The following is a 24735-nucleotide window of genomic DNA, read 5'->3' as shown; positions in this document are numbered from 1 at the left end:
CAAGACAAGATGTTCTAAAACTTTTATTTTTAGAAAAGGTCACATTGTCAGTTTCCATTTTTCCTTTTTTGAGAGGGGCATTTCATTCTTCAAACCCACTCCCCTCTTCTGAACTGAAAAGATCGGAAGCATTAAGGAACAGGTCCTTCACTAAGGGACCGTTTTTGGTCTCATGATCCGTTTTGAAATCCAGCTCATCTGTCATGGGACTCTCTCGAGTGGAGTTGAACAATAGCTCTGGCTCCTCATCAACGAATGCCGAGAAGACCTCAGCTGGGCCGGACTGTGGGTACCCAGTTGATCGGGTGGTGGTTTCTTGCTTTGGGATCAAAAACAAAGGACCCAATGTGGCAACCTTACTCCAGTCTGTTATAAAAGAAGGGTGTTTAAGTGCAACATAACTTGAATTAATACATACAAAAGAATGAAACATTAAACACGTGCAAACCTTTGCTCGAGTCAGTTCCTCTCTTCGACATACTGCCATAGGCATATTGCCGTGAATGTATGAGAGTTTTAAAGGGTTCTAATGACTGACCAGGTCTCACTCGAAAGAAATCAGCAGGTCCTGGTTTTGGGGCCAAGACAGACTGCTTGACGGGAGGGGCTAGTGTGATGCGCAAAGGCTGGATTGGTTCCTTCTCTGCCGCAGCTTGTCTGGATGGCTCACAGGTGTTACACACCTCATCATTTCCATCAACAGACTGCCACCTGCAACGTCCACAGGGGATCTTGCATAAAGAGCAACTGGTTGATATCAGCATTTAAATCATGGCAGTCATTACCTTCCATCAATAAAAGAACACGCTCGATTCTGAGAGCTCACAGAATATGCAGCAGGGATAGCCTTTAGGGAACATGTGATGAATACCTGTTTAAAATAAAACAAGGCATTGCAAAATTAGAATAAATGTGTAGACAAATTGTTTTTTTGTTGTTGTTTTTTTTAGATATCTTCATGTTATTCCAAACCTGTATGACCTCCTGTGCAAAGCAATGAATGCATTTTTAAGAAGGTTGTAACTTTTGATCCATATAAGGGAGAAAAAAAAAAAAACAAAAAAAAAAAAAAAAAAAAAAGAGAGAAAGAAGAAGAGAGAGAGAGAGAGAGAGAGAGAGAGAGAGAGAGAGAGAGAGAGAGAGAGAGAGAGAGAGAGAGAGAGAGAGAGAAAAATACAGGATTGGAAATTACTTAAGTTGTAAGACACTAGTCTTACAAAGTCATTCCAAAGTCACTCAGCTCAAAATAGCAAACATGTTTGATAACTTAATGGATTCAATGTCTGAAGCTAAAGAAACATATGGGCCATTCTACAGAATTGGCCCAAAGTTAGAGTTGGAAATGTCTTTCTTCCAAAAAATTATGCAAATTGTATAATATCCAAGGTATGCATTTCTAGTAATTGTGCAGTTAATTCTTGTATTGCATTTTCAGAAATTTCATATATTTGTACCCAATTTTGTCACAGTCAAAATACAGTAAGATTTTAACAAATAAGCCAATTTATTTAAAAAAAAAAAAAAATATATATATATATATATATATATATATATATATATGCAGAGGTAAATCAATAACGACAATTTTAATATTTCAAGTGTTATTTGAGACTTGCATGCGTTTTGAATCCAATTTCTTTGTAAAAGGTAAAAAGGTGATCATAGTTAAGGATTTTAAAAGTTAAAGTATTCATTAGTTTAAACATATATTGAACCAAACACTATAACATCTTGGTTTATAATTCACTTTATTCTTGACAAAACAGTCCATGTTTTAGTCATGACTAGACAGCACATCTTCAGTAGTGACAGTAATGTTTTGGTAGCGACCAACAGAATTACAGAATTTGAATCTACACACTAAAACACTAAAAATTTGCATAACTGTACTAAAATTTTGTTTGTTAAATTAATAGTTCTGGTCCTTGATTCGGATTGGTTGAGCCATGCTTGAGCTGTTGTAAATGACTCTACAAACATGCACCTTAGTTTACATCTGTGTGTTGCTCAGCAACCACTTTCTTGCAACCACAACAGTTTCTAAGGAACTACATTGTTTGGTGGAAGAATAATGACCGTTTTATAAAAGCAAGAAGTCTTGTGAAGCCGGGGTTTACAGTGAATTGATAATGTATGTGATGTTTCAATCCTGATTATTATGGTAGAGACAATTTTATGGGATAAACCTTTTAAAAATTGAAATTTAGGGTTTAGGGTTCGGGACAGCCAACTCCCAGTTGAAAGTACCCAAGTTATTATTTTTTTTTTTATATATACATTAAGCTTACTAATATTTTAAATAATATTGTGGGTTTCAACAGATAATAGAAGGATATTAATAAACATCTAAGATTTGAATGTTCAAATGCTTTTTTGTTTGTGGGACATCACATCTCCAAACACTGATTTTCCATGAAATCCATCAACTCTGGCCAAAATCTGCAGACTGGCTCTGACTTTCAGCAACTAGTGCCAATTGTTCCAGACTGTGAATCAGAGCAAAATTGCTTAAAGTCAGAGCCAGTTTGCAGATTTTGGCCAGTCAGAGTGCATCTCAGTCTTTGAATGAAGGTTTAATCACTCTTAATTTCTGCTCACCAAATTGCTGGTCAACTTGTAGAATCTGAAGGCGTCCAATAGCAGGTTTAATTTGTTGCCTTGGCTCCTCGGCAAGAACTTGGAGTGAGAGTACAAACTCTTACTGTCTACAAGACATCTGAAAGCAGCATACATGATTAGAGCTTCCTTTCCACAAGCTTAAAATGTTGAATTCAGGCGTACAAACAGACCGGTAGTCTGTTTCTGAGTGCCAAGACAAGTAAACAGTTCTTACATAACATTTTATACATCCCTTTGGACACATTCATTTTTACTACAGGACCAGTTTCATGTAGCAGCCAGCTGATCGGGTCCAGTTTTTACATGTAATAGTGCAGTTTTACAAGGCATCATCAATCAGTCACATTGGCGGCACTTAACGTAAACGATGCCACTGAACTCAACTCTCAAATTTTGCCAATTATTGCTGCTGAAAATAGTCGATTATGGTCATGTTTTGGGCTGTACTATTCAGTCAGACCAGGAAAAACATTTGGAGTACTACAGACTGCCAAAAGTTATAACAAATCAAGAAGTCAAGAAGAAGAGTGGGGGGGGGAAAAAAAAAAAAAAAAAAAAAAAAAAAAACTGGCCAAACTAAATCAGGATTTCCAGGGCAAGAATAAATTAAATTTCGCTTGTCAAACTACTGCACCCTTTCCTGCTTACCAAGTTCTTGTCTATATGGATTTAGCAACTTCAACACGTTTTTTTTAGCAGAACAACGCATTTAGTAGTACATTAACCATGTAATCCATGCTGTTGTTTACATCCGAGTATCTCCAATATGGCCGTGCATCTGGGTAACTGACCAAACCATGATGCAATCCATGCAAAAAGCAATTCATGTCTGACGAACTGACAAAACTCACCCGCCATAATCCACAAAGGAATATTTGATGTCACTAGCAACCACGCCATAAGTCGGTGTAGCCACACACCAGTCAATAAACAGGAGGAGGGGGAAGTGATTAAACAAGGTAACCGATGCTTGAAGGTGTATCGCATCTCCAAGGAAATAGATGTTTGAGCCCCGCTCATACTCCCAATCATCTTAAAAATAATAAAAATAATAAGTCACATAATTCTGAAACCGAAAGTAGCAAAATTTAAATAATATACCATTCATCAGCCGGAGGCTAAAGTCCAGATAATCTGTGGCAGAAGCAGTAGAAATAAATGGAATCCAAGTTGGTGCCACTGCCGCACTGTCTACGTTATACCACCTTAAGAGAATGTTTAAAAAAAAAAAAAAAAAAAAAAAAGTTAAAGCTAAAATTAATCATTGAGAAATCTTTAGCTTGTCAGCTTACCTCCGGTATTGGCACTGAACAGGTATGACTGCACCTTCTTGGTGAATTACACCATCAGGAGTTGGTAGAGGAGAATACACAATGACATTTGAATATACTAGTGAGTCCCCAGTCACCTGTGAGAAGACATATTAAACACCAAAGGTGTTTAAACCATTTACTAGTAGTTACTAGAGTTAACTCAATGGTTCTCTTTTCTAGAGGCCTGACAAGCTGTTTGCCAGCTAGTCTTCCAGTCAAACATCCATAAAAACTAAAACCAGAGTGCTTGTAAAAGGTCTACAGATGTTTTATGAGAACTTACAGATAGTTTGGTTCCACAATCCCTGAAATAAGCAAATATGGTTAACTCAGATTCTCCGGTTTGCACGGCTCCACATGATGCAGCAGACACTTTGTTGAGCAGTGATTCGGAACCCAGCCGCAGCTCCTCAGCATAGACTGGAATACCCGACGCGAACAGGTCCGCGTTCATCACGACCTCTATCGCCTCTTCATGGCAGTACACGGACACCGTCTTCTGACGCCTTTGTGGAACGGGGTCGTTTATTTTAGGCGGACTTTGCGGAATCGCGGCTTGAAACTGACCGCTCAACAGCTGCTGGCTTGCCAAAGACCCTAGTTGCTGGAATGCACGAGGGGACATGCGAGGATAACATTCAGTGAGTAGGGGCGTCGTAAGAAAGACAGCGATACACCATGTTACTGTGTTTCCCAGCCACATCTCGCCAGCTAAATAACTATATCATAAATACAAAACCAGCTCTTTGACCATGCAAATGGAAAACTCCGTAGCTCGTCGTTTTTAACACGGATTAATGAAAAAGTCTCCTTGGTCTAGCAGTAACCGGCTAATTAGTTGCTCAAACGACACACACCTGATTTCTATTCATTCAGGCCAATTAGGTTTTAGAAAATATTTATAAGCAATGACGTTGCGGCACCTGTGCCTACGTTACCAGGATATTATTAATATTTACCCCCGGTTTTACTGACAATACTTAAGCATAGTCCAAAAAAAAAAAAAAAATATATATATATATATATATATATATATATATATATATATATATAATACCAGTCTTAAGTAGCACGGGTAGTCCCAAAAATGCATGCATGAGCTGTATTAAGTAAAAAAATATATATATATATACACACACACACACACACACACACACACACACACACACACACACATATACATAACCAGTCTTAAGTAGCACGGGTATACAGTAGTCAACATTTGAAGTGGATCAAAACCTTTCATTAAAGTTGTCCCAAAACCAAAACACTTCAAATGTTGACTACTATATTTCTAGCAATAGCCAAAAATACATTGTATGGATCAGAATGATTTGTTTCTTTTATGCTAAAAAAATCATTAGGATATTAAGTAAAGATTATGTCCCATGAAGATATTTTATACATTTCCTACTGTAAATATATCACAATTTATTTTTTGATCAGTAAAATGCATTGCTAAGAACTTTATTTGGACAACTTTAAACACGATTTTCTCAATATTTTTTGCACCCTCAGGTTCCAGATTTTTAAATAGTTGTGTCTTAGCCAAATATTGTTCTAACAAGCCATACATAAATGGAAAGCTTATTTATTCAGGTTTCAGATGATTTATAGATCTATTTGTATATTAAAATACATTTAAAATGTTGTAGTTTTAGGTGGAAAAAAGCATGTCACATAGAAAACACTGCTTGCAAACTAATGACAATAACCATTTTATGACATATCTGTTAATTATGAATAAACATGCAACAAAGCCAAATACCATATCATATCATATAGCATATGTGACCCTGGACCACAAAACCAGTCTTAGAGTAGCATGGGTATATTTGTAGCAATAGGCAAAAATATATTGTATGGGTTAAAATTATTGATTTTTCTTTTATGCCAAAAATAATAAGGATATTATATAAAGATCATGTTCCACGAAGATATTTTGTAATTCTCCTACTGTAAATATTTTGAAACTTAATTTGGACAACTTTAAAAGCGATTTTCTTATTTTTTTGCACCCTCAGATTCCAGACTTTCAAATAGTTTTATCTGCCAAATATTGTCCTATCCTAACAAACCATACATCAATAAAAGGCTTATTTATTCTTATGTATACATCTCAGTTTAAAAAAACTGACCCTTTTGACTGGTTTTGTGGTTCAGGTTGACCTATTTTGTTTGATATAGTGATCCATTATTGAAAATATTGTAAAAAATGTTAATATATCCTCAGCAATTCTTTATAAAAACACCAGAGACATGTAGAAATCAATGGGTTTATTTTGGGTTATAAAAAGTCTATGGCAGAGAAGATAGAGAAATAGACTACAATGTTAAAAAGGCACAATAAATTACTAAGATTCCTCTGCTGTGCCACAAAGATACAAAAGCCTTCCCTCCACAAAACTGGAGCCTTGTTTATCACTCATTAAGGCAGACTTTTTAGTTTGAGGTCTTCAAACAGAAATCTGAGAGGGCTGTGAGGAGAGTCAAGCTGACACATTAAAAAAAAAAAAAAAAACAATTCTTCTTCTAAAATGAAAATGCACCATAACATAAAGCAGCCAGAGCGGCAAGTCCTTTCAGTTCTTGTTTTTGTGTTTATGGCATGAGGTATTAACTGGCAAGACGGCAGCTTTGTGCTGCTGCTTTTTCAATTACACATCATGGCAGTGGTTTTCTTCGTTTTTTCCCCAGCAGAAATGTCACAGGAACAGGAAAAGGCCTGAGAAGACACATTTTAATTTTTAGTTTCAGTTTTGTATTGTTTCGTTTTTTAACCAAATGTGATTTTAAACTCTTACCAATGGCAGATGCCCATCATGACCCTCACAAGAAGGAGCAAACCTTCTGTGTCCTGAAGGGGTTGGTGCTTGAAGACACACCGGTCAGCAGAGGATCTTGTAAGGCGTTCTGAATGCAGAACTGCTGAAGCTCTGCAGCCGCCTGGGAAACCTACATATCCAACAATAAAAAAAATAAATAAATAAATAAACAAACAAATAAATCACAGTTCCCAAACGTTTTGAAAATGGGAATATTAAGTGAGTTATATACATACAATCAGATAAAATGCTAAATACATAATACAAACAGAAACACAAATATATGAAAATACGTTTAATACGAGTAGTGTGTATTTTATAACAAACTATCCATTCAAGCTAGCTAGGCAAGAATCACATTTCTTTTCCAGAGTCTGTATAATGCTCAGTCTGTTTAATAGTTATTAGTACTACTTCTCTACGAAATTACAATTACAAAATGAATACAACAACTGAGAAGGCAGTGAAACAAAGCTAACGGGCTACGGGTCCACGCCCAAGCTCAACCCGGCGGCTAACTCGCTAGCTTCAGTTTCCTAACAAGTTAAATCGCTAAAAGAAACCAGCCTACCTTTACTCTGTTGATGTTTGCTTCGAAGCGCAATTGCTGAACGATTTTCTTCATCGCAACAATGTTTGATGAGCCCGACATGTTGGCTGATATTTCCAATCGATGTGCAACAGCGAAGACAAAAGTTGTGACAAGTGATTTCCGGTTGGTTTCGGTTGGTTCAGTCCGGAACTTCCGGATCGGAAATACACGATTTTTCTTTTTTTTTTTTTTTGATTGAACATTACAAAAATATTAAAGTAAATCCAGATACACAAAATATAAGAGCAATTTTATACTGTAGAGCAGTTTCCAAAAAGTAGAGAAACAATAAAAAAAAGAGCAATTTTATACTGTAGAACAGTGTTCAAAAGGAGAGAAACAAATAGATAAAAAAAAAAACGCATAGAAAAATTAAAAACTTATACATTAAATATACATATATATATATATATATATACATTAAAAACATAGAAACAACTGCTGAAATCTGCTATGACGAAGGCTTCGCTCATGAATATTAATAAGGTCCTAAGCGACCTTTTTTATTGCAGTTTTTAGAACAAAGAACATACAAGGGCAATAACATACATATAACATCAAAACAAAACAAATACAATAAATAAATAAATAAAAGTAAAATAAAATAAGGAAAGCAAAAAAAGTCACATATCCGTGATCGGGTACAAATAATTATAAATTATTCAAAATAATATATTTAAGGCTTTAATTTTATTTATTTATTTATTTAATTATTTTTTTAAATGTATCCACCTTATTTGTACAATTTTTTTGTGTCTAGCTCCCGGTCTCTTCCAGTTATTTTTAACTGCACAAAAAGCTCGTTTTGCTGCTTGATATTGCAAATTGCTGTCTTACCATATTATTTTAATGTATTATCTTAATTATGAACACACTGGTTTGTAGTGCAAACTGTTTTACCGTTTACTGCACTTCGATATTCTTCTCGATATCTCGTTGGTGGATTATGAACTGCACGTCTAACACATTACCAGAAAACAGCTTATCTCCGCATTAAAAAATAAAGTGGATACAGGTAGTAACCTATTTCTATTTTTAAATGAGTTCTGTAGTGTCACCTAATTAATATTCATAAGACAAGCCTTCAGCGTAGTATGATTGGCTCGTCAGTCTGGCGCAGTAAAACGCCTACTTGTTAACGTCAGCAAATCAGTTGAGGGTACTGGGCAAACGTAATTAATATTCATAACCTAGTGTAAAAATAATAGGAATTGACACTTACACATCCCCTGTTGACGATTAGATGCACTGCACTGCTCACGTGACACCGCATCTATTTTTTCTCGCTTTCGCTTCATGTTATAATAGACTGTGATCGATAATATGATTGACGCTCTCCATTAAATATTCTGCTTATGACTAGAATGCATTGTAAATATTGCATTGCTTTTCAATATTCACTATGCTGTAATACAGGAGTTTTGGAAACAAGACAGTCCAATAAAATGCGTCTTAGACTGTTGTCTTAATTAGATTGGTTTGTCTTATTTGCAAAGCACAACTGATTGGTAGAGCTTTCAAAACAATTTCCCCACAGCAACCTTTGAAGTAATGTATAGTCCCATTTCTTGCTTGGATTTCACCTGAGAGAATTCATTTGTTTCATGATCACGCTATTGCATTTTTTTTTGCTAAACTTTTGCTCTGAATCTATCTTGTCTTCAACCTGTTCACGATGTTTTTCTATCCTACGGTGCTCAATCATCGGACTGGGTGCTTTGCCACGATTTGGTAAGTTGTCATTTCTTTTCTTTTCTATTTTTTGGCAGTAAAACCCATGGGTAATCTTCGTAAGTGATGTGTGCTTATATTCACTGTATGAAAAATCCATAATTAGGATGTGAGCATTTCAAACGATAGGACTTCAGTGTTAAAACTAAGGCATGACTATTAATATATTTTTCAGGTTGGCGGCCACTAAAGGACGTAAGATCAGTCGGAGAGATCTGCTCAAAGTCAATGTCCACCGTACTTGGTTAGTATCCTTTCTGTGGAATGAAAAAAACAATCATACATGACTTGTGAACTATAATTTTCATTATCACATTTAAAGATAATTGATAGGATCATCAATATTAGGTTCATCCCTGGCAGTTAGGGTTGATAATGTTTATATATATATATTTTTTTTTAATTAATCAAGTTATTTTTCTTTAATTAAATGAAAAAGTAATGCATGTTTTTATTATTGGAGGTTTTTTTTAGATTTTTGGAGAAAAAAGACAATAGTGGAAATTTAGTTGTAAATATATTATAATACTTTGAACAATTAACAGAAAAGACAGAACAGACAGAGCCTCTACAGGAATAAAATGACATCAAATCTGCATGTAAAGTTTCACAAACAAGATGAAATAAAAAATAAAGTACAAATAAATATAGCAGGAAAAAGGGATAACAATAAAAAAAAACATGCAGAGGAAAGCTTATGCATTATTGGCATTACCAAAGAAAAGTATCAAAATATGTCAAGAATTTTCACTTTTCCTATTTTCAATCAACCGAAGAGATTTAAGAAGTGTATGAACTTCTATTAAGAAATGTTAAGATAAAATTAAGATAGGATGCAAGTGGAATTTTTGCTTATGAATATTTTTTTTTCCCCCAAAAAACAATGCAGTTCACTTAAGTATTTGTTTTCATTACATAATAACAGATTATATCTCTTAACTGAAAGGATCTGGAAGATATAAACTATTCCAAAAGTTTTGAGTATTGTCATACTGAAGAAATAAATGGATCAGCGTCTCATCCTTAATCCTACAAAATGAGCAAAAACTGTCAACATCCATATATGTCTCCACTATATCATTCACAGGATATATTTTGTGTAAGATCATAAAATGAACTTGTTTTGCCTTATTGGGAATGCAATATTTGCGTTGTTCATGGAATTTTTCTGAATGTGCTTCACAGCTGTGACATCATGGATTATGTGTTGGTCAGAGTCCCGCCCCCTGTATTAGGATTGCCCCGCCCACGTTTCTCCCTGTACCTGTCCTCTCAGCTGCAGTATGGAGTGGTGCTTGTCTACCACAGACAGTGTGAATTTTTGTTAGGTTGGTGTGCTAAAACTCGAGGGTGATTGATCAGTTGTGGGTTGGGACCATTTTTGGTCAAAAATATTAATTCATAAACTTGAAAAGGATATTAATGAAACATTGAAATGCACCTAATATATTCTTGATGTTTGATTTGTTAAAAACTGATTTAGTAGGATGACAGTGCAGTGAGGAGGTCATGACATTTTTTAGCATTTAGAGATTTTAATGTGTAGTTTGTTAATGATGTTTTCTCAGAGGAAACTCAGGGGGCAATTGATAGATTGCTCCGCCTTAACTTGAAGTTCAACATTGATATGAGGGATGAAGAAACCAGGTAAGGAATTATTTTATTTCTTAACATATTTTATTAATAGCATACGTTATATATGGAATCCAGTTTCTTCTTCGCTTCATGACAATAATGTCTGATGAATGCTGTGATCTTTAAAACAGTGTTGTGTTACTTATACACTACTTTTTTTTAAAATTATTTATTAGTTTATTATATTAAACATTACTGTAAATATGCCAGAATTAGCCTATAGGCTATTTTCCATGTGTAGTCGTGAACAGAATGTTACGAAGTCTTCCTAAAACAAATTTAAAAAAGATAGAATTACAGAAATTATTCAAATTTACATTTCATGTTATTTTTAGATTCGCACAAGAAAAAAAAGGCTTCCAAGTGACATTTTTTTTCAAATTATGTGTAAAAAGCAAACTAAAACTACAGTTTTAAATCCAGAATATTAGTTTAGAGAAACAGGACAAAGGTTAAAGGGGTCATCAGATGCCCATTTTCCACAAGTTGATATGATTCTTTAGGGTCTTAATGAAAAGTCTATAATATACTTCCGTTAAAAATTGGTTGTGTAAAACAACACCCTTTTTACCTTGTCAAAATCATCTCTGCAAAAATCATCTCATTCTGAGGGATTGTTCCTTTAAATGCAAATGAGCTCTGCTCACCCCGCCCCTCTCTTCTCTCTGTGGAGTGACGAACCTGTTTACTTTAGCCGCGTTTACCCGCTAAATTTGCTAACTAGCACGTTATTAGGAAAGGCGATCGCAAAGATTCATAAAAAAACCCTTATACTCACTTCTGCTGTAAGTGAAGCTGGATCATGAATGATTCGCGCAAACATAGACGGATATATGTAGATCGGGAGGCACATTCACTTCACAAACAAACGTAATCCACTGCATCTTCAGCGGCTCAAATGTCGGGAGTAAATGACGACCACTATGTTCATTATTACATCCAGCAACACAACACCTCAATCGCTCAGTCGGAGATATTCTTGTCTAATTTACATTCCTGCTCCGGCATCGAAACAATGGACGCTCACGTCAATCAGCTATTGTGGGAGTGGCCTCTGACGGTGTGACGCCACACCTACAGGCATCTGACAATGGCTTGATTTGAAAAAGGGGATATTATTTTTACCAATTAATTAAAAACCACTGCATGGATTTTTATCATTATAGGGTAGATGTGTACATGCACTGCCAACACACATTAATGTTCATACAACATGAAAAAGTGAACTTTGCATCCGATGACCCCTTTACATAAATTTTCAAAAATGGATAAGAATGAAATAATATTCAGAGCTTGAAGCATATGAGATGTCTCACATGTACAGGTCCTCAACTTCTTCCTTCTTCTTCTCAGGCAGAGTCACATGATCCCAGATGCTGCTGCACTGTTTGATGAAACAGAGGGGGCGAGGGATCCATTCTTTGGCGTTATGGAGACCGGTTATGGGTTGCCAAGTCCAACCAGCCTCATTCAGGTGGATGCAACTCAGAATTTTAAAGAAGCTTTAAAGTTTTGCCAGATGTACACTGCCATTTAAAAGTTTAGGGTCAGTATGTTTTTTTTAAAAGAAATTCAGCAGTGATGTATTCAATTGATCGAAAGTGACTTTTACGATGTTACAATAAAAATTTAAGATAAAGCCTGTTTTTAAGCCTTTCTGCTATACAAGAAATAAAATTGTATCATGGTTTCCACAAAAATATTATGACGCACAACTGTTTTCAACATTTATAAAAATCAGAAATGTTTCTTGAGCAGCAAATTAGCATATTAAAATGATTTCTGAAAGATCATGTGACACTGAAGACTGGAGTAATGATGCTGAAAATTCAGCTTTGCATCACAGGAATAAATTCTGTTTTAAAATATATTCAAATAGAATATTTCTGTTTTAACTGTATTTTTTCTGATTAAATAAATGCAGCCTTTGTGAGTATAAGAGATATTAAATCTTACCAACACCAAATTTTGATCAGGTAGTGTCATTTCTAGGTGTTATTAATTATTTTACTATTTCACACGGAATCTTCTGAGTTAAGGATGGGTTTTATCAGTCATGTGTAGTCCAACCTTTCTCTCTGTGGCTCAGCGAATGGAAGAGGTGCAACCTGAGCAAGTCCCATCCTCTAGAGAACCAACACCACCTTCAGATGGTGAGCACTTAATAGTGCACACTGAAATGTGATGCATTTCCATAGCAGCACACATTTATAAATATCCCTGTTCTTCCAAATGATGCTATGGGAATTTGCACTGTTAAAGAGATTATAATAAAGGTCCAATAATAAAGAAAACAGAAGATAGAAATAAAGAAATGTGCATTATGTGTATTTAAAGGTGCCTTATTTCCCATCTAGACATCACAGCTAGCCAGGAGTCCATCACCCTGACAGAAAGAGAACCAGACATCATACCTGAACCAGAGGTACAGCTGTCAATCAACATCATCACTTACTGTCTAAAACCCAGTTGTGTGTATCCTGACTGCCGTCTTTCTGATTCCTCAGTTTGAAGGAGCAGATCTGCAGGAGACCAACATGATCGAGCTACTGCTGGAGCAGCCAGATCACTTTCTCGAGCGTGAGTTGATGACCACATGCTGTTTTCACTCACACCCATAATTATTTGCAGTAATTATCCAGGTGCTGAATCCAGATCCTGATTATACATGCACAAACTAATTGTACAAATCTCATGAAACATGTCCTGGTCATATTTCAAAACATGCCATGTCATGTTCATATTTCACTCTGGAAATCAAAAGAAATGAATGATAAATGTATGAAAAGGATTTATATATTCATCCTTTTCATATAAGATTTTTCAAATTAGATTAATTGTTTTTCATCATGACATTATTTTTTAATGGCAAGCACATTACTCCCTGATTTTCATTAACTTCATACAGTAAATGTTAAAAATAAAGAATATTATAATTTTTTTATAAGATAAAATGTGTAGTAGTTATTATGGAAGGTAATTGCGACTTTTTATCTCACAATCCTGAATTTTTTTCTCAGAATTACATGATATAAACTCACAATTGTGAGAAAAATAGTAAGAATTGCAAAGTTTATATTAAGCAATTCTAAAAAAAATGTAATTGAGACTTTTTATTATAAGTCTAACTTGTAGTTAGGAGAAAAAACTCAGAATTGCGATTTGATCTTGCAATTCTGAGGAAAAAAGTCAGAATTGCGAGATATAAACTTGTAATTCTGACTTTTTCTGAAAATTGTGAGTTTATATCTTGCAATTCTGACTTTATAAAAACGCAATTGCAAGTTATTAGGGCAACATTGTGAGATATAAACTAGCAGTTCTGAAGAAATATCATTCTTTTTCTCAGAATTGGAATTAATAACTTGCAGTTTCGAGTTTATATATATATTAAAAGTTTTTTTTCTCACAGTTATGAGTTTATATCCCCACAATTCTCACCTTATAACTTGAAATTGTAAGTTTATATCATGCAGTTCTGAGAGAAAAAAAGTCAAAACTGCAAGATAAATAATTGCAGTTGTGAGAAAAAAAGTCACAGCTAGCTTTTTTATTTTGTATTCAGTGGCAGAAATTGGCTTTGATAATTTAGACTTCATTGTAATTTTTTTTGTGCTGCTTTAAATTATGCTTAGACACACACACTACTATATATATCTATGATAGTAATTATTTTTAATGTGTAGTATTATTGCAGTAATAAGGAAACAATAAGAATTATAATTAAACATCATGAAAGGGATAGTTTACCTAAAAATAAAATTCTGTCATCATTTACTCGCCTTCATGTCTTTCTAAACCTGTATGCACTTCTTTCTTCTACTAAGCACAAAATAAGATATTTTGAAGAATGCTGGTACAAGCAGAAAAACAGTTCACAGTAGCCATTGACTTCCATTGTAATTTTTCCATGGAAGTCAAAGGCTACCATCAGCTGTTTGGTTGCCAGCATTCTTCAAAAATTCTTCTTGAATCTTCATATTTGAGTGACTTATCCCTTTAAGAATAAAGAGGAAACTCGAAAATGAAGGCCTATTACATTAATGAGAATTTGTTCATGTCAGGTTTTGTAAGATCTGACTCATTATGAGTCAGTGATCAGATCATGTGGTTTAGCAGGTTTAGCCATTTCTATCATGTTGTTTTATAACATGGAGATATTATAGATCATTTTTAGGTTTAAATTTGAGAAAAGTGCATGGTTTTTTGCAGGTGAAGATGAGAGGCAGCTGGAGATAGACAGGGAACGAGAGCAAATAGAGAAAGAGACAGAAGAGGACAGAGAGCCCAGGATGCCTGATGAAAGAGAGCAAGAGAGAGCAGCACTTGAGAGAGAGGCAGCAAGAGATCTGACAACATCAGTCTCTTTAGATTTGTACGTTTAAAGAATCACACGCAAACTTAGACTTACGCTTATGTCTTTTTTTAGTAAGTGTTCAGTGAACAAAAGATACTAAAATTGGAAAACATAAAGGGTTGAAGGCTTTAAAGGAATAGATCACCCAAAAATGAAAATTCTGTCATTAATTACTCCCCCTCATGTCGTTCCAAACTCATAAGACTTTTGTTCATCTTCTGAACACAAATTAGGATATTTTTGATGAAATCTGAGAGCTGCAACACAACACGTTCAAGGCCCAGAAAGGTAGTAAGTACATCGATAAAATAGTCTGTGTGACATCAGTGGTTCAACCGTAATGTTATGAAGCTATGAGAATACTTTTTGTGCGCAAAGAAAACAAAAATATTAACTTAGAGTACCATGATGCATGCACGTCATAGACTGACACAGAAGAGAAGAAACTGTTGAATAAAGTCATATTTCATAAAATTAAGGTTGTACCACTGATCTCACATGGACTATTTTATCAGTGTCCTTACTATCTTTCTGGACCTTGAATGTGGTAGTTGCGTTGCTGTCTGTGCATGGTCAGAAAGCTCTCAGATTTCATCAAAAATATCTCAATGGAGAAGTCCACTTAACAGATAATGTACTCAACCCTTGGCGTTCAAGATGTCCATGTCTTTCTTTCTTCAGTCGTAAAGAAATTATGTTTTTTGAGAAAAACATTTCAGGATTTTTCTCCATATAATGGACTGATATGGTGCCCCGAGTTTGAACTTCCAAAATGCAGTTTAGATGCGGCTTCAAACAATCCCAAATGCGGTTGTAAACAATCCCAGCCAAGGAAGAAGGGTCTTATCTAGCGAAACGATTGGTTATTCACATAAAAATAATATTTTTATGAAAAATAATATTATAAAATAATTTATATACTTTTTAATCTCAAACGCTCGTCTTGTCTTACTCTGCCTGGACTCCGGTTCATGATAGTTAGGGTATGTCGAAAAACTCCCATCTCATGTTCTTCCTCAACTTCAAAATCGTCCTATATAGTTTTACCTTTTTGGTTAAGGGTGCTTGATCTTCTTTGCATGTTCACTTTGCAAAGACTGGGTCAGTACTTCTGCAGCGATGTAGGATGATTTTAAAATGATTTTTGAAGTTGAGGGAGAAAATACGATTAGAGTTTTTCAACATACCCTAACTGTCTTGAGCCAGAATACACAGAGTTCAGGCAGAGCAAGAAAAGACGAGCGTTTGAGAATAAAAAAGTATTTAAATTGTATTTTTTAAAAAGAAAATAACGAATTGTTTCACTAGATAAGACCCTTCTTCCTCGGCTGGAATCATTTACAACCGCATTTGGGATCGTTTGAAGCCGCATTTAAACTGAATTTTGGAAGTTCTAACTCGGGGCACCATATCAGTCCATTATATAGAGAAAAATCCTGAAATGTTTTCCTTAAAAAAAAATGATTTTTTTACGACTTAAGAAAGAAAGACATGAACATCTTGGATGACAAGGGGGTGAGTACATTATCTGTAAATTTTTGTTCTAGAAGTGGACTTCTCCTTTAATTTGTTTTCTGAATATGAACGAAGGTCTTACAGGTTTGGAATTACATGAGGGTGAGTAATTAATGACAGAATTTTCATTTTTTGGGTGATCTCAAAAATACATGCCCCATGAAATCAAAATCTTGAATGCAGAATCATATTTTAATTGATAATGATTTCTGCTTTTCTCAAATAGTTACGCATATTAAATTGCGATGATAAAATGTGTCCTTTTTTATTTGACATTTAAAATGGTTTTATGTCATTTTAACTTTTTAAATAAGTTATATGAAATTCAACTTTATTTTTTTAAGTTGGTTTAAAGGTGTCATCGGATGCCCATTTTCCACAAGTTGATATTATTCTTTAGGGTCTTAATGAAAAGTCTATATTATACTTATTATAAAATATTATAAAAATTATCAATGGTAGTGTAAAACAACACCCTTTTTACCTTGAGCTCTGCAAAAATCATCCCATTCTGATGGATTGTTCCTTTAAATGTTAATGAGCTCTGCTCGCCCCGCCCCTCTCTTCTCTCTGTGGAGTGACGAGCCTGTTTACTTTAGCTGCATTTAGTGCATTTAGCCACTAAACTTGCTAACTAGCACATCATTAGGAACGGTGAGTGCAGAGATTCATAAAAAAAAAACCCTTATACTCACTTCTGCTGTAGGTGAAGCTGGATCACAAATGATTTGTGCAAACAGACGCATTTTATGTAGAGCGGGAGGCGCATTCCCTTCACAAACAAATGTAATCCACTGCATCTTCAGCGGCTCAGATGTCGGGAGTAAATGACGACCACTACGTTCATTATTACATCCAGCAACACAACACCTCAATCACTCAATCGGAGATATTCTTGTCTAACTTACATCCCTGCTTCAGCATTGAAACAATGGAGGTCAGACTGATTTAGGATGGGTCTGCAATGGATTACAGCTGATTTAGGGAGGGTCTGAGGTAAGACGCTCATGTCAATCAACTATCGTGGGAGCGGCCTCTGTGGGTGTGACGCCACACCGACAGGCATCTGAGAATGACTCGATTTGAAAAAGAGGATATTATTTTTACAGATTAACTAAAAATCACTGCATAGATTTTTATCATTACAGGGTAGATTTCTAATGTTCAAACAACATGTAAAAGTGAACTTTGCATCCGATGACCCCTTTAATGTCATTTCAGTTTGAATGACTTACACAGTCAAGTTAAGTATACTTAAAAAATTAAGGCAACAATTGAACTGAAACAGGTGGAAATTGTTTACTGTGAAACCTCCAGGAGCTTTCAGACTTGGGGTTGCCAGATGTGAAGAGTTTAAATCCCCCAATCAGAACTATTCTTTTATCCACCCAGGCTTTGATGATCTGAAACACTGACATACTGACATATGTACGTCCGAGTTTAGTGATTTTCTGCTCAAATGAGCTAGTCTTTGTTCCTTCACATGGCCACTATTTGCTAAACCTAATCTGCAAGCAAACTTTCTCAGTGACAAACTAATAAATCCAAACTGAATCTCACCTACGTTGTTTGCTATTGTGGTTCCTAAATAATAAGCTTATGCCACCATCTGCACTGCAATATAAAACAATTTTTTAGTGATAAAAAATGTTATTATTGGAAATACTATTATGCATCAAATATATAGGCAAAAAACTGCTTTCAGTCCCAGGGAAATACTGAAAAGAGCTAAAAATTAATGTAATGTTAATGTTATATGATGGGTTTTATGATTTTCCAGGGCACAAATCACTGGTGCATCAAGCCAGGAGGTTGTCCTGCTGCCTGAGGAGGATTTGGGGCTGCCCATGGAAATGCCTGTGTTAGAAGAAAGAGAAAAGACCCCAGTATCTGTATCCATACCCATACCATCCCCTCTGCCCGGCGAAGAGGAAAAAATGGGCGTGGAGCCTAGAAGAGAGAGGGCAGTGAGAGAGAGGAGCCCTGATCTTGAGGTCTGCTATGTTTTGAAGTCTGTCTTTATCTTGCATCAAAGCATTTGACACATTTGTCATCAAGTCTTGTTTGTCCCTCTGTCAGCCTGCTGTAGTGAGGCCTGAATCCCCTGTAAAGCAGAGGAAGAGGAGGAGACAGCTGCTGTTCATTGATGAAAACACACAAATATCGCAAGAGGAAATGATGGCCTGGATTGATGATGTGGAGACAGAGACCAGACCCTTGGTAAGTCTAGAACAATCAGTCTTCTTCAAGTCAGCGTTATCGTGTTATCTTGTTATCGTGTGTGTAAACAGAAAATGTTGTAAATTGTGTTTTTTTCTTTTAGGAGGCACTCGTCAAACCACCATTTGAAAAGAAGGGAGCTAAAGAACTACTTGAGAATCCTTGCATGAGTAAGTTGGTCATATTTCACCCCAAATTTATAATAAAAAATATATATATACTACTGTAGTAGTAACAAAAAAAAAAAAAAAAATGTAAAGAAATTTTGGTAACATTTTACGATAAGGTTCTTTGGTTAACATTAGTTAACATGAACTAAGAATGAACAATAGTTCTACAGCATTTATTAATCTTAGTTAATGTTCATTTTAGCATTTACTAATGTATTATTAAAATCATAATAACAGTATTTGTTAACCTTAGTAAATGCACTGTGAACTAACATGAATAAACAATGAACAACTGTTTTGTTTCTGTTATTTTGTTTAACTAACATCAACAAAGATGAATAAATAGTGTAATGTGCTGTTCATTGGTTGTTCGTGTTAGTTAATACATTAAATAATGTTAACAAGTGACTTTTATTTACTTTTACTTAACAGGGATGCATTAAATTGTTTAAAAAAATAACAGCATTATTACAAAATATTTGTAATAAGCAGAAATTATGCTGAATATTCAGCTTTTTATCTTTTGAATTTATATTGTACTTTAAAGCACGAAATTACAAAAGAGATACATGTGTTCATAAAGATTAACATAGATTCATATGAAAGGAGATAAAAAACTCAACAGAGCTATATAATAGAATTAGACATAAAAATAAATGTCCAACAAATGTTTAATTTTCATGAAAATATTTTTTGTTTTGATTTTGCACTACCAGTCAAGAATTTTTTAAAAATATTTTTAATGTTTTTCAGAGAAGTCTTTTCTGCTCACCAAGCCTGCATTTGATTCAAAGTACAGCAAAAGCAGTAATATTGTGAAATATTTTTGCTATTTAAAATAAATGCTTTCTATTTTAATATATTTTAAAATGTAATTTATTCCTGTGATCAAAGCTAAATTTTCAGCATCATTACCCCAGTCTTCAGTGTCACGTGATCCTTCAGAAATTATTTTAATATGCTGATTTAATACACTGAGATGAAAAGAAAGATCCAAGGATCAGCATTTATCTGAAAAGCATTTGTAACATTATACACTATGGGAAGGAAATTATAGAAATGAATACTTTTATTTAGCAATGATGCTTTAAATTGATCAAAAGTGATGATAAAGACATTTATAATGTTGTGAAAGATTTCTAATTCAGATAAATGCTGTTCTTCTGAATTTTCTATTTATCAAAGAAACCTGAAAAAATTCTACTCAACGTAATAATAATAATAATAATAATAATAATACTAAATATTTTTTGAGCTGCAAATCAGAATATTAGAATGATTTCTGAAGGATCATGTGACTGGAGTAATGATGCTAAAAATTCAGCTTTGAAATCACGGGAATAAATTACATTTTAAAATATATTCAAAAAGAAAACAGTTAAAGTACTTCAAAATTTGACTGTTTTTGCTGTACTTTGGATCAAATAAATGCAGGCTTGCTTAGCAGAAGAGACTGTTTTAAAAAACATTCAAACTCTTTTAAAATCTTTAAATCTTTAAAAATGAAAACTTTTGACTGGTAGTGTATATGTAGGTCCTACACAGATATTTCATCACAGTTTCCATGATATTCACTGAAGCATCTTGTGCTTTATCCTTTTATACAGTCCAGTGCTTGAGCTAAAGATCATATTATTGACAGTTAAGTGCTCACACAGGCCTTCCACCTGAAATCCTGGCACTATGGAAACAGGCTGCGGTCGTGAGGCCCATCCCTCCAGCCCAGCAGCGCTGGGAGGTTCCCGTAGCTGAGGAGATACCAGAGAGAGAGCAGGAGAGACCAGAGCCAGGAGAGAGAGAGGAGGAGAGAGAGCTTAGCTCAAAAGAGGTTGTGTCGCACTAACACTGTTGCATTCTGAGATCCAACTCGTCGCATACATCACGATTACCAAACTTTTTGTCAGCTGAACCTTTTTGACCTTTTGAATGTTTACCTAAAGTCCCACTCAGGTTTTACAGTAATATTTCAATTTGAATTTAACAACAGATTTGAACGTTCACAGTTCTCTGATGTTGATTAATGGTCATATGACATGCAGGTAAACAAATGGTATTTTTAGTGAGTGATTTGTTTTAATTGATTAAATGTTTTTGGTAACACTTATGACAAGGTGTCATTATTTAAAATTAGATAATGTATTAACTAACATGAACCAACAATGAAGAATACATTTATCACACCATTTATTCATCTTTGTTAATGTTAGTTAATAAAAATAAAAACAGCTGTTCATTGTTAGTTCATGTTAGTTCACAGTGCGTTAACTAATGTTAACAAAAACAACTTGTGATTTTAACAATGCATTAGTAAATGTTGAAATTAGCATGAACTAAGATTAATAAATACTATATTGTATTTATAGAAATTGAAAATACAGAATTTTGTTATTAAGTACATAGTATTTAAAGACATCTAACATAAAGTGGGACCTAAAATTGTAAGTACATTCAAAAAAATTAGGCATACATTTAGGATTTATGTATTTGAATTGCATATAAATATATATTCATCCATTTAGACAGTTTTTAACATAATTAAAATTAATGTGATTCATATTTGTAGAAATAAATGAAACAAGTGATATTTCTGTTTTCCAGTAAATAGAATATGTTAAATACAAGAACACAATAACCAGGTTTATATATTTGTCACTCAATAAAAACTGAATATTGCCATATTTTAACCATGTTCATACATTAACTGAATAACTTTTCAACATTAACAGATTTATGTTGATTTAAAGCACTTTGTATAAATGCATTTAGAAAATATGATTGTTTAAATAAAATAAAAAAATGCAAATAGTTAATAAACTGTGCCATGATTTTTAAGTACAGAAATCTCACCTGCTTTTACCAGTTTTATTTGTGTATGATTGATAATTATATATGACTGATTTATTTATGTATGACTGATCACATTAGGTTTATGTTAAAACTGTGTGGTCCAAATATATAGAAATTGTAAATGCAATTCAAATACATACATTTAAAAAAAATCACCGTAGGCCTAAATCATTTTGTGTGTTTTAGTGACTGATTTTTTTGTCCCACATTCTCACTACTGTAGATTCCCAGAGAAATGCTGGAGTCGGGCCTCTTCCGGGAAGAAACACCAGGTAAAATATTAACATGTTACATCTAAACATACTGCAGAATAATTTCTCAACTTTTCTCGATAGTTTTTGTGTTGTGTTTTGAAGGAGGGTAAAGAAAGAGAATGACATTTTATCTATACATTTCCATTCTGAATGTTGATGTTTCAATGAATTTGCAGCCTCTTTGATGGTTTTGGAGACAACAGACAAGGATTTCTCTCCACTGGAGACTCCTGAAATGAGACGGTGAGAGCAGAGATGCTAAAAAGTGTGAGACAGAAATAGCTGTCGCTGTCAGAAGCGACTGGTTTGACACTTGCGAGTTTCACATTCAGTTGCTGCATAATTAAGTGCCTCTGAATAATGACTTCGGGAGTATGTGTGTGCTGTCGTGGGTCCAGATCCCCTGTTCCACAAATTCAGTTCGGTCTGGAGGGCATCCCAGAGGAGAGGCTCCCAGAGATGGAAGATATTACAGAGCAAATCGAGGAACAGTTAAGGTATTGACGCAAAGTTGTTTAGTTACAGTATGAAACAAATATAATTTCAGCTGTATATTAGGTTTAAAAAGTTATCTTAGTGTTTATTTAATTTAGTTCAGTAATATTGTCAGTACTGTACAGTTCATTAGTTACAAAGTGAACTCAATTCAACTATAAAGCAGCTCTACAGAAGGCAATTCAACTCTGTCATTATTCAACTCAAGTCAATTTAGTGTTGATTCAGTTCAGTTCAATAACAGTATCAGTGCTGGAAAGTTGATCAGTTATTAAACAATTTCGATTCAGGTATAAACCAGCTCAACAATAGACAATTTTCATGATCCAGCTCAATTTAGTTGATGTTTTGTTCTCATCCAACTGTGTGAGCACAGTCAATCTGATACTGTTACTGAATATTGGGAGTATTGTAAAATAATATAGGGCCCTGTGAAATCTGATTTATTTTTTTCCCCAAATTCCACTTTTTTTTTTTTTTTTTTTTTCAAATTATTATTACATTTCTGGATTTTTATTTTCCCCTGTTTTAATTTCTCTGGACTCCGTTTTAATGGTTACATGAAATTGCAATTTATTTATTAAGTTTAACAAAAATATATTTTTAGAATGTTTTTCTTTCTCAAATTTTGTTTTATTTGTATCAAATTCTTGGTTTTCATTTTATTTTTTTAAATTAAATTTTAATAATTAAAATAAGCTTGAATTAATTGAACAACTTAATTTATCTACTTATTTATTTATTTATTTATTACAATAATAAGGCCCTATGAAAGTACTTTTTTTCAGAATGTTTGTGTTGTGTATTATAATTTTTCTGGAATAAATGTATATTTTAATAAAATGAAAATTAACAAACCCTTACTTTTATTTTGATGGGTTCCTTACATTTTTCTCAAAAAAAAATAATAAATAAATAAAAAAAAAAAAAAATATATATATATATATATATATATTTTTTTGGCTTTGTCTATTTCAGTGGCAAGTGAATAGATATATCTAACGTATTTTTGTTCTGTTGAAGGCCACAGGATGTTATTGAAGGTTTGGAGACCTTTCACTCTCTGCTGCCCCCTGACCCCACCCGCAGAATTGTTGCCCAGTTGTTTTGGAGATTGCTAGGTAAGATCATGGAAGAACATTTACCATCCTATAATGCCTGACTCTTGTTAGTGAAGACAAAACGAATGAAATGAAATCACGAAATTGGGATTTTGCCATAAAAAAAAGATTGAGAGCGCTAGGACTTTTCTTGATGGGATGATCGAGTTCTGTTGCCCACCTACTAAAATCAAATTTATTTTCAACAGAGACATAAAAATATTGAAAGGGGCGAAAAAATATCTACTTGTCAGGTGTAGGTGACATATGCCACCCCATCCCACTGCAGCTGCTAACTGTCTACCCATACTTAAAATAATGGTCTGAGATTAAACACCACAATTAACAAAATGAGTGCAATCAAATTCTCCCCAGTGCTTAATTTACAGAGCAGTGCGATCACCCGCTGAGTTATGCTGTCTTGTCTTGTTTGTCTTGTGTTTATAGAGCAAATAGTTGCAGGACAAGTCACTGTGCGACAGGACGAGCCGTATGGTGACATCATCATTTCAGCCGTAGATCAATGAGGACGTGGCGTTGTTCACAAACAAAACTGGTATGAGAATACATATTTACATGACTTATTAAATCAGTGTTCTGGTTCATGAATTTTTAAACAACTGAAACATCTAACATGTTATTGATGGTTTAACACGTTTATAATTGTTATTTTAATACTGTGATATTTTGTACTCTATGAAAAAAAGTTGTGTCTTTTAAGAATTAAGTTAAGATTATTTTATGCAATGTTTTCGATATTATTCCAATGATACCATATTTATTACAGCATTTCTGTTTTTACTAATATATTAAATGTTCTCTGTTAACATGATTTGTCTATTTCACATACATTAGGTTTTACTGTTCCACCAACAATATTTATCTAATTCTTAGATTCAGTACATATGAAATCTGCATTGTTGCTAGTATTATTATTATTATTTTGTTACTGTGCTCGTAAGAAACTAATAAAAATTGTATATAATTCATATTAGTATTGACTATATCTTATTACTGCCCTTTTTCGCCATGTTGAACATTTGTACATGCAATATAGCATGA

The 24735-nt window shown here is 34.1% G+C and overlaps 3 protein-coding genes across 3 annotated transcripts; 1 reads left to right on the top strand and 2 right to left on the bottom strand.

The window, feature by feature from the left end:
• Positions 1–10: 10 nt before the first annotated feature.
• Positions 11–4785, bottom strand: zp3b (zona pellucida glycoprotein 3b). The gene is made up of 8 exons (XM_051095951.1): positions 4216–4785; positions 3912–4027; positions 3721–3824; positions 3471–3651; positions 2599–2716; positions 786–871; positions 449–711; positions 11–366 (listed from the first exon to the last, which is right to left on the bottom strand). Exons 1-8 carry the CDS (start codon positions 4633–4635, stop codon positions 83–85), a joined length of 1572 nt encoding a protein of 523 aa, XP_050951908.1. The 5' UTR covers positions 4636–4785; the 3' UTR covers positions 11–82.
• A 1407-nt stretch (positions 4786–6192) lies between these two features.
• Positions 6193–7491, bottom strand: gng5 (guanine nucleotide binding protein (G protein), gamma 5). Its single transcript, XM_051122574.1, has 3 exons — positions 7329–7491; positions 6737–6887; positions 6193–6657 (listed from the first exon to the last, which is right to left on the bottom strand). The coding sequence occupies exons 1-2, from the start codon at positions 7407–7409 to the stop codon at positions 6762–6764; spliced, it is 207 nt and encodes a 68-aa protein (XP_050978531.1). The 5' UTR covers positions 7410–7491; the 3' UTR covers positions 6193–6657; positions 6737–6761.
• A 1301-nt stretch (positions 7492–8792) lies between these two features.
• Positions 8793–24567, top strand: LOC127176645 (meiotic recombination protein REC8 homolog). Its single transcript, XM_051128437.1, has 18 exons — positions 8793–9080; positions 9256–9324; positions 10266–10408; positions 10649–10727; positions 12069–12189; positions 12805–12868; positions 13073–13140; positions 13223–13295; positions 14928–15090; positions 18368–18581; positions 18667–18807; positions 18911–18977; positions 20636–20805; positions 22048–22096; positions 22255–22321; positions 22477–22575; positions 23597–23694; positions 24121–24567. Exons 1-18 carry the CDS (start codon positions 9025–9027, stop codon positions 24198–24200), a joined length of 1821 nt encoding a protein of 606 aa, XP_050984394.1. The 5' UTR covers positions 8793–9024; the 3' UTR covers positions 24201–24567.
• The last annotated feature ends 168 nt before the right edge of the window (positions 24568–24735 follow it).

This window comes from Labeo rohita, chromosome 2 (assembly GCF_022985175.1).
Source record: "Labeo rohita strain BAU-BD-2019 chromosome 2, IGBB_LRoh.1.0, whole genome shotgun sequence".
In the NCBI taxonomy this organism is placed as follows: Eukaryota; Metazoa; Chordata; class Actinopteri; order Cypriniformes; family Cyprinidae; genus Labeo; species Labeo rohita.
The sequence above is the reverse complement of the archived record's forward strand: the minus strand, read 5'-3'. Positions and strand labels throughout refer to the sequence as shown.